Below are 14,316 nucleotides of genomic sequence, written 5' to 3'. Positions count from 1 at the left end.
CAAACCCTTAATTTGGTTCCCTTAGTCATGACGGAGTATACGACGTACTCACCTCCACCTGAGTAACATTGATGATCAACACCACCACCATCAGCACTGCAAGCAGGCAGCAGAAAAGCCGTAGTTTGAAGAAACTGATCCACATTGTCTGGCTGTGTCTTGATCACCCATGGCTGACGCCAGGCTACCTCCACTCCTCAAAACTCCATTTCTTTGTTCTTCTGAGCTGCAGATAAGCTTTTAGTTTAATTTGCTTATTTTCTGCTAGTATCACGAAGAGTTCTTTGTACAGAGGAGAGGCTGGGGTTGATTTAAGAAGCACATTTTTCTTCAAGGGACTCCTTCAAAGAGGGGAGATGAGAACACAAATTACCAACTGCAACGGTCTTGGGTGGGGTAAGAGGAAGGACATGACATTTCTTCTTCCTTAACCTTCTCAAAGGCCCAGAGTCATGAGGAGAAAGCAAAGAGCCAGAGCACAGTGAGATCTGTTCCATATCCAGACAACTTGCTCAAACCCAACCCCAGGCTTCCATATAAATACAGTGATAGTTGTCCTGCAACCTATTTAGGTTTTAACTTTTTAAAGAGGCAAAGAAGAATGTCTTCAAACTCTCAGAGGTAGAAAATTAAAGTAACTGTTCAACTTCTAGAGGTCTAAGTAAATAAAATCCCTTCCCTTTTCTTATAGTTAAAGTCATATAACATTCCTAAACTAATTGTGTTTGAAGAGCATTAGGAGGAAACCTTGTGATTTTAGGAGGAAATCTGGGATACTGTGCAAACCATCCTGACCTCTAGAAAACAGTGCTGTCCCTCTGCATGGCAGGGGATAGGAAACACCCTTTGGATTTCCAGCTCTCTCAGCGCAGATGTAGAACTGGTCCTCCCTCAGCTGAGTAACGGCACAGGAAGGAAGACACTTGCCCTGAAGATGCAGGAGAGAAAAACTAAGCCCGAGAATTAAGAGGACACCCAAATCCATCATCATAAATGCTAGAGGTGGAGGACGTCAGAGCCTGCTGCTCCTAATTGTTCTCCCACACAAGGAATTCAAAATGCTCCCCTCCCCGAGTTGTTATTTGATATAGGTAAGCAGAAAAAGTACTCATATTTTATTCCTAGCGAGACTTTCCAAGGAGGACCAGAGGGCAGGGTGGAGAAGGCAAGGTGAAAGGGTGCATAACTGGGTGGGAGGATCTGGAAACACTTCGCTGCACCAGCAATCCCTGCAGCTCTGTATGGGGTCTGGCATGCCCCGCCACCCCCTCACTCTTCCACTCCACCTATCCAATGCATTCCCATGCGCAGGGACCACAACAACTCTTCCTCACCTGCGCTTCATAAAGGAGACAGGGCTAAGCTATTCTAGCATGCTCTCCATCCTCTGAACTCCCACAGCACTCTCTTCTCATTTCACTTCTCAGTGATTTCACTTCTCTGTATTTGTAGTTCTTGTCCCCATGACAAGACTATACCAATTATGATTACATTAAAAAACAAAACAAAACAAAAAACAGGGGCCCCTGAGTGTCTCAGTCAGTTGAGCGTCTGACTTTGGCTCAGGTCATGATCTCACGGTCTGTGAGTTCGAGCCCCGCGTGGGGCTCTGTGCTGACAGCTCAGAGCTTGGGGCCTGCTTCGGATTCTGTGTCTCCCTCTCTCTCTGCCCCTCCCTGGCTCGGCACTCTGTCTCTCTATCAAAAATAAACAAACATTAAAGAAAAAATTTTTAAACACAAACCAGAAACCATGTATCAGAGAAAAAGCTGCTTCGTAATAACAATGTATCATACTTCCTTGATTCCCTCACAGGATGTCTTCCCTTACCTGATATATGTTGATTCAACCATCCATGCCACAAATAATTATGGAAGCCTGTTCTGTACCACACACTGTACTAGACGCCAGAAATTCTCAGGGAAAAGCTAACACTCATATTAGGGAAGAGGTGGTTCCCCTCCTAAACTGAGTTAGAACAGATCCAGCACTCCTGACCACCTCTACAGGGATACCACACACCGAACCACGTGATAAGCCCTCAACACCACCCCTCTCCAACACCAAGGCACCCACTCACCTCAAAGTGCCTCTAAATTCTGGGAAGGAATAGCAGTGAAATAGAAATAACTGTCAACAGGGCACACTGCTCCTCTATAGAAACCCTTCTCGAGGAGTTGGCCATAAAAATCATAGGTTTCTCTTATGTCCAGAGAGGGAAAAGGCCAAAGATGACACTCCACAGAAATTCAGCAGCACATAGGAAGCATAGTGTGTGTACTGTGGAAACGCCAGCAGTCTAGACAATGTGTTATTCAGAGCCAGTTAGCAGCAGCACAGCGGCAGCCAGTGGTGGAGAAGGACGGCAAGGGCAGCAGACCCCAGAGCTACAGGGACTACAGGGACACAGGTAGAAATGCAAATATGCAAGAAGCCCCTCACAGCCAGGGACTTAAACTGAAAGTCATTCCTGGAAGGTCATGCCAAGAAAAGACCTGACTTCCCGCCATGAGCAAGTACAGCACTGAGATGTGAGAGACTCATCTGTACGTCTAAGTAAATGTGGTCTGAGGAGCACTGAGACCTCTCTTTAGAAAGACACATAATATTAGGGGCGTCTGGGTGGCTCGGTCGGTTAAGCATCTGACTTGATATTGGATCAGGTCATCATCTCAGGGTCGTGAGACTGAGTCCTGTGTTGGGCTCTGTGCTGACAGTGAGGACTCTGCTTGGGATTCTCTCTCCTCTCTTTCTGCTCCTCCCTTGCTCATGCTCCCTCTCTCTCAAAATAAATAAATAAACATTTTAAAAAGACATATATTAAAATGTTGATAGGTGTCACCTCTCAGCAGTTTCTGTTTTTCTCCTTCATCTTTATCTCGATGTCTTAATTTTTTGCCAGGAAATAAAAATCACAAATATAAAGAAAAAAAGCGGGTTTCTAAAAGTAATAAAGATAAGCCATAAGGAGAAACAGAATATTAAAGCAAATATAGGAAAACAACGCAAGCTAAAATGAAAAATTTCAGGGGTGCCTGGGTGGCTCAGTTTGGTAAGCTTCTGACTTTGGCTCAGGTCATGATCTCACAGTTCTTGAGTTCAAGCCCTGCATCAGACTCTGCACTCACAAGCTCAGAGCCTGGAGCCTGCTTCAGATTGTGTCTCCCTCTCTCTCTGCCCCTCCCTGGCTTGTGCGCGCTCGCTCTCTCTCAAAAATAAACAAACATTTAAAATATAATAAATAAATAAATAAATAAACAAACAAAATGAAAAATTTCAAAGTGAAGGAAGAAATGTTTAACAGTTCTCTGCTATTTTCCTACCAATATAAAACCTAGGCATTAGAACAAGAAAGCTGTTTGCCAAGACAGCAGAACAATATCATTTGGTATCTCAAATTGCCTGAGAACTGAATAAAAGCAAAAGTGCTAGATGGGAATGACTCTAAGAAAAAGTTTCCTATATCAACCGAAAATAAACTATATTACTGAATGTAATTTACCTTTTTCTTTTTTGAAATTTCCAATTCCCAAGAAGAGATGCTTAATACAACTAAGAAATTAGAGTTTACATCTAACTTTTCTTCCAGTGTGAAGTCCTGCATTCAAGCAATCACGACAATAGCCCTTATTCTCTTCTTGCCACATTCAAAGCATAGGTTGATGTTTTTTCATTTTTATACCATTCTTCCTGCTCCAGCAGAGATAAGCACATGATATATAGGTTAAAGATACTGAACGTAAAGGAAAACGTATTTGAAATCAAGAGTACAATTTTCTACTGAGATGCACATAGATTTCAGTACAACATAGTAGGAGAAACATTTCCTTTACTACTAATAAAAAACCGTAACTGGATGTTTACATATATGAACTTAAACATGGCAAATCACTCCCAGAGCTGAGCTGAAGGTCAAAACTTTATAAATAGCAATATAACTGAAAAAGAAAAGATAAAAGCTTCGTATGTTATTTTTCTTAAAGACTAGAATAACCATGTACTTCAACAATCCATCCTACCTACAGAAAACAAGCAGTGTCCAGACAGACCTAACAGTTATGATTACTTCATGAGGAATTTAAACTTGAGTGGTCTTGTTTTCAAATCCTTCTGATCTGTCAGTCCACCCCTTACTCATGCTTCATATTCATGTTCAAAGGACAAGCAGAAAGTAAAATTTGTGGTCTGTTGAGTCTCTTTCTCCAAAGTTGATTGAGACTACTTGCCAGCCAATCTAACTTCTTTATGGTCCATCCCAACAACCCTCGACTGTCATTACCTACTGGACCTCCCACCCTCTTTCATAAGAGAATTACAAAGTGATTGCTTACATCACTTGGAATTACAGTTGTCAGTAACATCAATGAGATAGTTGAGCTAGTACTTTTAAGAGAAAATCAGGCAGTAAACCCATCCTATAGGGAACTAAAGTTCTTAGACAACCATTTCACAAAGACAATGTATTAAAGGATAACCACACATCCAATTTCTGGCACACGCCCCATCCTAAATACTCTGAACTGCTATCCACATTTATATAATTGTGCTTTTCAGACCAAGTGTCTAGAATTTCAATTTAGAAAACACAGACCCCTACATGAGACAAATGACAGATTTATAAGGACTTATATATCAAACTTTCCAAATTGCAGCTATATAACTCATAAATATACACAACAAACTGGTGGTTGCCTTGCCGGAGGGAAATGGGGGGATGGGAAAAATAGGTGAGGAGGATGAGAAGGTACAAACTTCCAGTTACCAAATAAATAAGTTATGGGGATGCAAATATAGCACAGGGAATATAGTGAATAATTTTGTAATAGCTTTGTATGGTGACAGATGGTAACTACGTTGATCATGCTGATCATTTCATAATGTACATAAATGTCAAATCACTGTGACATACACCTGAAACTAATATAATATTGTCTATCAACTATACTTCAAAAAATAAATAACAAAGAGCAGCTATATTTCATAGGGGACTGAGTAAGACCCTGAAACTTAACGGGCCAGGATCTAGAGAAAGAACTGGAGACCTATCCAAGACCGTGAAAATGATGGATCACCAAACAAGGTCAACCCCTGGACAAAGATGAAGCACAGCAGAAGTCTGCAGGACTTGGTTCATCTGATTCTAGTTCTCTTTCATGTACCCTCATCTCACACACCCAAAGTGCTGACTCACCTAGGCCTTCCTTGCCCTTCCACCAAAGCAGCACCTCATGCTTTCATGGAGGGGAGGAGTTGAGAAGTAAACAAACAAGTTAGATAAGTCACAGAGTATTAAGTGCTATAAGAAAATATAAAGCACATTAATAGGCTGTGTTCTTTAACCTTGCATGCCCATGAATATCATCGTGTAAGCTTTTAACAACACCGACGACTAGACTAGACTCAGAATCAGACTACACTGAATAGGAATCTGTGGGAGCAAGTCCCAAGAAACAGCTTTTTAAAAGAGGTCTCCAAATATTATAATATTTAATCATAATATATAGCCAAATAGGGGAACCACTAGTATGCGGTGGCCAGGGGTGTTACTCCTATCATCCAGTCAGGGATGGCCTTTCCAAAATTGTAACCTACACTGTCCCCTCAGGACAATCCGAATCCAGGGCAATAGGGACAGCCAACCTCACTTCAGTTTCCTTTCCTTCGTTTCCTTTCTCAGTAACAAATAACAGCACTGTATCAGGCCAGAGATTGTCAAGGAGAGAAGAGAACTAAGCACAGTCAAAGAAAAGCAGAACCCAAACACCATGGAGGAATAATAGTGTGTTGCTGTCTCCACTGCATGGAATCAGACAATTAATGATCGGGGTCTGGGAGTCCCACCAGCTTCAAGCACACCCTGATGTTCCAAATGATAACCACAGTGAGGAGGGGGAAGGCCCACTGAGCAGTGTGATTCTTCATCTTTAGGAAATATGGCAACAATCCTCCTTTAAATAATGAAAAGAAAGGAAAATTTTACAGACAATTACACACAAAATTCATATGAATCCTGACTGAGAATGCCCCTGACCACCACCCTGGTGGCCTCTGATCAAACGGATCCAGGCCAGGGTTTCCACATCACACCTTGCAAAGTCACACTCTTCTCTCCCCATACGATCTGAATCTGATGTCCCAAAGCGTCAGCTGAGTAATGCCAGAAGAGTCCAAAGTGTGAGAACATCGCCAGGCAAGTGGCAGCTGGGGCCCACAGCAGCAACGAGACCGGAGATTGGGGAATAAGGAGAGAGGCGTCGCAAAAAGGACCGCACTGGGTTAGGGAGGGGTCTTTGGCAGCTGCACCTCCCGGCGTTGCAGCAAGTGCAGAAAACTGAGGACAGAGAAGCTCGCGCCAGCCCCGCCCCTCCCTACCGGGACCTGCAGCGACTCGGGCAACTCAGGTCCGAGGCGGCCGGGGTTGCAGCTCTGCCCCCTCCAAGGGCCAGAGTCCCCCCTTTCTGGCTCCAGTGCCCCCAGTCGCGATCCCCTTGTCTGAGCTCCTCTGCACCAGGCCAGGGACTCAGGGGCTGTCGCGCGCGGAGTAAGGGGCTTCGCAAACGAGAGGCGCACGCGAGGAGCCAGGCAATGGGTCGCTTGAGCGGCAAGGACCCAGCCGGCGCCCGCGTACAACCCGCAGTCCCGCACTCACCTCCAGGCCCAGCTGCTCTCCTTGCGCTCTCCCGCCGCCTGGCATCGGGACGCCCCGATCTGTAGCCGCTGCGCCAGACAGCCCGGCCCCTGCTTCCTGGCCCCGCTACGTCGCCTCACGCCCAACTCCCGGCTACGATTGGTCGAATTCCGGGAGGGGCGGGCCCAGGACGCTGACTGACAGCCGCGGGTGCCGAGCGCGAACCTCTGAGCCTCGAGGCGAGGAAGCGTTGGAATCCCGGCTCCTGCGTGCAGAGGGGGGTCGCCTCGCTGCACCGCTGTGACCTGAACTCTCGGGACCGGCTCCTCTCGCCTTCGAACACCAAGGTTTCCTACGGGTAATCGGTTTCAAGCCTTTTTTTCTTGTCAGCGAAAGTGACCAAACCGGAGAAGCCCCTACTTGGGCCATCTTTCCTGTCGTTGGCGAAATTTATTGTTTCCTCAACCAGAAGACACTCTTGGCCAAGCACCAGCACCGAGACGGCAAGTCGTTGAGTCTTTACCTGCTTGCAATTAGTCGACTTAGTCTATTTGCCCTTAAAGCAGCCCCGTCCCTTTTACTCTCCCTTTATATGGCATAGGACTTCTGGACAAAAATGCCTGCATACGTTCCCCACCCCCCCCCCACCCCCGCCCAGTTCTGGGTTATCCTATTTTGGACATTCTTCTAAGCGGGAAAACGTGCACAGCTATGCGACATTCAGGAACTGAGAGGAGTCCTTGGAAGACAGACGCCCTGCTCAGAAAGCTGGAAGGGATTGCGGCCTGCTCTGTGTTCTTCAGTGCACAGGGGAGTTAATGGAATTTATCTGAGCCAAACGCAGACTCTAAAAATAGACCTACCCCCAGACTATTATCTCAAGGTTGAAGAGGAATGAATATAAACTGCAACTACCACTAATTATTTTTACATTTACTGACCACAATGGACTCTACGTGCTTATTCAGATGTTTTCATGGCAGGACTACATGCATGGGTGCCTAGACCTATAAGTGGAATAAAAGAAGGTTCCTTCTACACAGGGCAGTCTCTTCTGCAGTAACCATTTCATTCTCCTTCCTGGAGAAATTCAGTCTTCCAGGGCCTACTCATAAAAGGTGGCTTCCGTTGCCTCAGTGTGGGATGAAGAGCCCCATATGATAAACTTATGCTGTAAGTCCTATCTCCCAGACACCCCATCACTTATTCTTTCACAGTTAGACTGCCTGGCAAGTGGCAAATACTTAAACAGGACATGCTGACTTCTAGGTCATGGTTTTGGACCACATTAGTGATCCCTGATAACCCCATTCACACACAGGCACTCATAACCCTGAGGCATTTGAGTATAAAGACACACACACACACACACACACACACACACACATACACATAACATATATATATATGGTCATTGTAGCCACAAATGAGAATGCCTAGGACCAGAGAGTCCTGCATATCACTATTAATTCATTAAAATAACTCTGACTACAAAGTCACCACACTCCCAATGAAAAAATACCATCATACAGAAAATATTTGATTTGGATCCTGACCTGACTGGGTCTGACTTACAGCTTTGCCTCTTACTAGCAGGGGACAAAGTACTCAACTCCTCTCAGCTCAGTTCCTCAACTGTGAATTAGGGGCAACCCTACCTGCATTTAGGAATAAATTAAATGACAAATGAAAAGTCCCCTAGCACAGTGTCCCAAATCTCTTCCTCTTTAATCCCCTACCTCAGGTTGTGACATGGCATAAGGAATTTCTGAAAGCTACATTTATGATCATCTAACTTTGAGAACTGGGAGGAAAAATGAGAACATAAGGTTTGTATGTCATCATAAAAACCAAAGGAACTGTTTGCTTCTGACCTATCTGCAAAAAAGTTTAGATGCTAATGTTACTAAACTTTATTTCTCTAAGAAACACAAAGCATGGATCTCTTAAAGTTAGATAAGCAAATTAAGCCTGTTTCTGATGCAGCTAATTTGGGGGTATTTACCAGCCATCTGGCTCCATCTCTGATGGCAGAAGCTTGGGACACAAGCACTTCTGATCCCATATCAATTCCTGTTTCAGTCACTTTGCTTCTTAACCCTTTGAAAAAGTGACTAAAATTTAGGCCCCCAAACTTCTCAAACCATTGTTCAAAATAAATGATGACTGTCATATTAGGTACCAACCACCCTATCCCCCAAAACACCATAGGCCACAAGAAAATGCTGCCAAGGGTAGGAGACTAGAAGGAAGAGGTATTTGGTGTCTGTATTAGTCTGTTCAGGCTGCCATAATAAAATACCATAGACTGGATGGCTTGAACAACAGAAATTTATTGTCTCACAGTTCTGGAAGCTAGAAGTCCCAGATCAAGGTGCCAGCTGATTCAGGTCCTGGTGAGAACTCTCTACTTGGCTTGTAGGTAAACACCTTTCTATGTCTCCTCATCCTCTTTTTTTTTTTTTTTTTTTTTTTTTTTCAGGAACTGTGTGTGCTATATCATAGGTGGAGGGGCTAGGACTCAGGCACTTGGAGGCCTCAGGAGCTCTTCTGGACAGTGCAGACCTTCTCCTCCTGCTGCTTCCATATCCTGTCTTTGAATCCTTCTAGCTCTCAATGCTGGTCCTCCTTCATAGGTAGCCTCAGCTCCCTCTTGTGCTGTATGACATAATCCTCAAACCACCCAGCCTGACTGGCAATCTAGAACATAGCCACAGGGAAGCAAAGTAGAGTGTCATCTGAAGCATCTCTACCTTCCCCCCCATCTTGTTTCTCCATTCTCCTTTTATAAGGACACCAGTCTCATTGGATTAGTGCCCTACCTTATGACCTCATTTAACCTTAATTGCCTCTTGCTGGGAAAGGCAGTCTCATGCATGCAGTCGTTCATACATATGGCCTTAGCCTGCAACACTTCCTTACCAAGAGATGAAAGAGACCTCATAGCTTGTGTTGGATGTTTTGCCCTGTGTGGGACTTTCTTTATGTATGCCTTTGTTTTGCTTAAGACACATGAGAGCTCCTTAGCCCCTTTTACCATGTGAGGACACACTAAGAAGGTGGTCATCTATGAATCAGAAAGCTACCCTCAGCAGACACTGAATCTGTTGGTACCTTGATCTTGGATTTCCTACCCTAGAACTGTGAGAAATAAACTTGTTGTTTATAAGCCACTCAATCCATGGTATTCTGTTATAGCACCCTAAATGGACTATGACACATACTATCCACTCGAAACAGTTTTCTAAAATTACTTAGGTCATCTCCCTTTTTCCTCCCCCTTCAGTGAATATATGTTGTCATAGTCCACACTCCATCCTAAGATCCCTTGACATCCTACTTGATATTTGGGGGGTAAAATTTACATGTAATAAAACTTCAGTCTTTGTGTACTATTCTCTGAATTTTGAAGGTCAGTATGTGATGATAAAGGGGTCAATTCATCAAAAGATCTAACAATTATAAATATTTATGCATCCGAACATCAGATATATTACATAAATGTATAAAACAAATACTTCCAGAACTAAAAGGAGAAATAGCAATATAATAATAGCTGGAGACTTTAATATCCTATTCTCAACAATGAGTAAATTATCCAGACAGAGAATCAGTAAGGAAATAGCAGATTTCAACAACAGTACAGACCCAAATGGATCTACTAATCACACACAGAACATTACATACAAAAGCGGCAGAACACATTCTTCTCAAGGGCACATGGAACATTTTGTAGGATAGATCATGTTAGGTCACAAAACAAGTCTCAACAAAGTAAAGAAGATAGAAACTATATCAAGTATGTTTCCAACCACAGTGAAGTGAAATTAGAAATCAATAACGGGAAGAAACGGGAAAATTCACAAATATGCAGAAATTAAACACATTCTTGAACATCTAATGAGTCAAAGTAGAAATTAAAGGGATATAAAAAAATATCTTGAGACAAATGAAAATGAAAAGGCGAAATACCAAAACTTAAGGGATGCAGCAAAGCAGTTCTCAGAATTGTGCATCAACTATTTCAAATTTAATTTTTTTTTTAATTTCAAAGTAAAAAAATAAAAAGAACATCAGAGCAGAAGGATCTATACTCTAAGGAGTAGAATAAAGGAGTAAAAGGGTAGGGCAGGGAGGGAGTGATAACTAATAGATGATCAGACTTGTGAAATTATTTGGGGAAAGCTTCTTAAATGTGTACAGTAGATCTAGTGGAGCATCTGAAAAAAATAAGAGTGAGTATATATTCATGGGACCGAAAAAAAATAGGGCAGTTTTTAATTCCAAGAAAAATGTTTAAAGATACAAGAAAGGAACTCACTACTGTTATTCAACATAGTGTTGGAAGTCCTAGCCTCAGCAATCAGACAACACAAAGAAATAAAAGGCATCCAAATTGGCAAGGAGGAAGGCAAACTTTCACTCTTTGCAGATGACATGATAGTCTATGTGGAAAACCCAAAAGACTACACCGAAAAACTGCTAGATCCATGAATTTAGCAAAGTTGCAGGCTATAAAATCAATGCACAGAAATTGGTTGCATTTCTATACACTAATAATGAAGCAGCAGAAAGAGAAATCACGGAATCGATCCCATTTACAACTGCACCAAAAGCCATAGGATACCTAACCAAAGAGGTGAAAAATCTATACACTGAAAACTACAGAAAGCTTATGAAAGAAATTGAGGAAGACACAAAAAAATGGAAAAACAGTCCATCCTCGTGGATTGGAAGAATAAATATTGTTAAAATGTCAATACTACCCAAAGCATCTACATATTCAATGCAATCCCTATCAAAATAACAGCAGCATTCTTCACAGAACTAAAACAATCCTAAAATTTGTATGAAACCAAAAAGATACTGAATAGCCAAAGCAATCCTGAAAAAGAAAACCAAAGCTGGAGTCATCCCACTTCCGGACTTCAAGCTGTATTACAAAGCTGTAATCAAGACAGTATGGTACTGGCACAAAAACAGACACTCAGATCAATGGAACAGAATAGAGAACCCAGAAATGGACCCACAAATGTATGACCAACTAATCTTTGACAAAGCAGGAAAGAATATCCAATGGAAAAAAAGTCTCTTCAGCAAATGGTGTTGGGAAAACTGGACAGCAACATACAGAAGAATGAACCTGGACCACTTATTTACACCATACACAAAAAAGAAACTCAAAATGGATGAAAGACCTAAACATAAGACAGCCATCAAAATCCTAGAGGAGAAAACAGGCAACCTCTTTGACCTCAGCCATAGCAACTTCTTACCTGACATGTCTTCAGAGGCAAGGGAAACAAGAGCAACAAATGAACTATTGGGACCTCATCAAGATAAAAAGCTTCTGCACAGCAAAAGAAATAATCAGCAAAACTAAAAGGCAACTGATGGAATGGGAGGAGATATTTGTGAATGACATATCAGATAAAGGGTTAGTATCCAAAATCTATAAAGAACTTATCAAACTCAGCACCCAAAAAAACAAATAATCCAGTGAAGAAATGGGCAAAAGACATGAATAGACACTTTTCCAAAGAAGACATTCAGATGGGTAACAGACACATGAAAAAATACTAAACATCACTCATCATCGGGGAAATACAAATCAAAAGCACAATGATACCACCTCACCAATTAACATCTCAGGCAACAACAGATGTTGGTGAGGATGTGGAGAAAGAGGAACTCTTTTGCACTTCTGGTGGGAATGCAAACTGGTGCAGCCACTCTGGAAAACAGTATGGAAGTTCCTCAAAAAAATAAAAATAGAACTACCTTACGACCCAGCAATTGCACTGCTAGGTATTTATCCAAAGGATACCGGAGTGTTGTTTTGAAGGGGACACATGCACCGCAATGTTTATAGCAGCACTATCAACAATAGCTAAAGTATGGAAAGAGCCCAAATGTCCATCAACTGATGAATGGATAAAGAAGATGTAGTATATATAGATATATACAATGGAATATTACTCAGCAACCAAAAAGAATGAAATCTTGCCATTTGCAACAACATGGATGAAACTAGAGTGTATTATGCTAAGAGAAATAAGTCAGAGAGACAAATATCATATGACTTCACTCATATGAGGAATTTAAGATACAAAACAGATGAATATAAAGGAAGGGAAGCAAAAATAATATAAAAACAGAGAGGGAGACAAACCATAAGAGATTCTTAAATACAGAGTACAAACTGAGGGTTGCTGGAGGGGTACTGGGTGGGGGGAGGGCTAAATGGGCAAAGAGCATTAAAGACAGTTGTTGGGATGAGCACCGGGTGTTATATACAAGTGATGAATCACAAATTCTATTCCATTCTATTCTATTCTATTCATTATTGCACTATATGTTAACTAACATGGATGTAAAATTAAAAATAATAATAAAAATAAATGAATAAGGGGGGAAAATCCCATTAAAAATAATAAAATAAAAATACAAGAAAGGAAAGGCGATCATAGTATAATAGTAGCCTATACAGTAAAATATATTTACTTACATAATAATAATATAAAAACTGAATTCTAGGGGTGCCTGGGTGGCTTAGTCGGTTAAGCGTCCGACTTTGGCTCAGGTCATGATCTCATGGTTTGTGAATTCAAGCCTAGTGTCAGGCTCTGTGCTGACAGCTCAGAGCCTGGAGCCTGCTTCAGATTCTGTCTCCTTCTCTCTCTCTGCCCCTACTCCACTTGCTCTCTCTCTCTCTCAAAAGTAAACATTAAAAAAATTCTTTAACTGAATTCTGACTTTACTAAAATTATGGCCATTATTCAAAGAAAAGGAAGAAATTTGGAGGGTGGTACTGAACCAAGTCCTTAATTATCATAAAAGGAAGTCAGTAGAAAATGTCTAAAACTTAGGGATCTAGTGAAAACAGTATACTGAAGTTAATTAATACCAGAAGAGATAGCTCAGGGGTAGGGAGAAAAGGACAGGGCAGGAGAGTTATTTTATAACTATGCATATACACTGTATTGTATTGACAATATTTTTTAAAGTAATAATAAACATTTTTTAAGTTGATGAAACAAAAAAATTTAATGGTTTTAAAAAATTTTTTAAAAAGGCAGCTCTCAAAGGGAAGTTTACAGTGATAAATGCATTTACATCAGGAAAAAAACAAGATCTCAGATAAACAGCCCAACGTTACACCTCAAGAAATTAGAAAAAGAACAAACTAAACCCAAAGTTAACCAAAGAAGGAAATAATAAAGATTAGAACATAAATAAATGAAATAGAGAACAGGAGAAGAATAGAAAAGATTAATAAACTAAGAGCTGGCTTTTTGAAAAGATAAACAAAACTGACAAACCTTTGGCTCTACTAACCAAGAAAAAAGATAGAGGGCCAGGGGTGCTCAGGTAGCTCAGTTGGTTGAGCATCCTCCTCTTGATTTCAGCGCAGGTCATGATTCCAAAGTCATGGTATCCCATGGGGCTACACACTGAGCATGGAGCCTGCTTGGGATTATCTCTCCCCCTTTCTCTTTGCCTCTTCCCTACTCTCACTCTCTCTCAAAAATAAATAAACATTAAAAAAAAAAAGATAGAGGGCCAAATAAAATTATAAATGAGAGGAGAGATATCACAACTGATACCATACAAAGGATCATGAGACAACTATAAACAATTATACACCAACAAACAAATTAGACAACCTAGAGAAATGGAGAAATTCC

At 41.6% G+C, this 14,316-nt stretch overlaps 1 protein-coding gene across 4 annotated transcripts in view; it reads right to left on the bottom strand.

Annotated features, from left to right (window-relative positions):
• Window positions 1–6,737, bottom strand: part of NXPE3 (neurexophilin and PC-esterase domain family member 3) — a 44,019-nt gene extending 37,282 nt beyond the window's left edge. Inside the window, exons 1-2 of one of the 4 annotated variants that reach the window (XM_007095976.3) lie at window positions 6,650–6,737; window positions 53–341 (exon numbers count right to left, since the gene is read on the bottom strand). In XM_007095976.3, the coding sequence (XP_007096038.2) occupies window positions 53–145 (93 nt within the window). In that variant the 5' untranslated portion in view covers window positions 146–341; window positions 6,650–6,737. Of the gene's footprint in view, window positions 1–52; window positions 342–3,502; window positions 4,607–5,856; window positions 5,900–6,649 lie in introns of those variants that run through there. The other 3 variants (XM_015543732.2, XM_007095977.3, XM_007095978.3) reach the window with 3 other exon arrangements.
• Between the last annotated feature and the right edge of the window lie 7,579 nt (window positions 6,738–14,316).

Source organism: Panthera tigris, chromosome C2 (genome assembly GCF_018350195.1).
Source record: "Panthera tigris isolate Pti1 chromosome C2, P.tigris_Pti1_mat1.1, whole genome shotgun sequence".
Taxonomy (NCBI): domain Eukaryota; kingdom Metazoa; phylum Chordata; class Mammalia; order Carnivora; family Felidae; genus Panthera; species Panthera tigris.
This window is presented reverse-complemented; position numbering and strand designations above follow the sequence as displayed.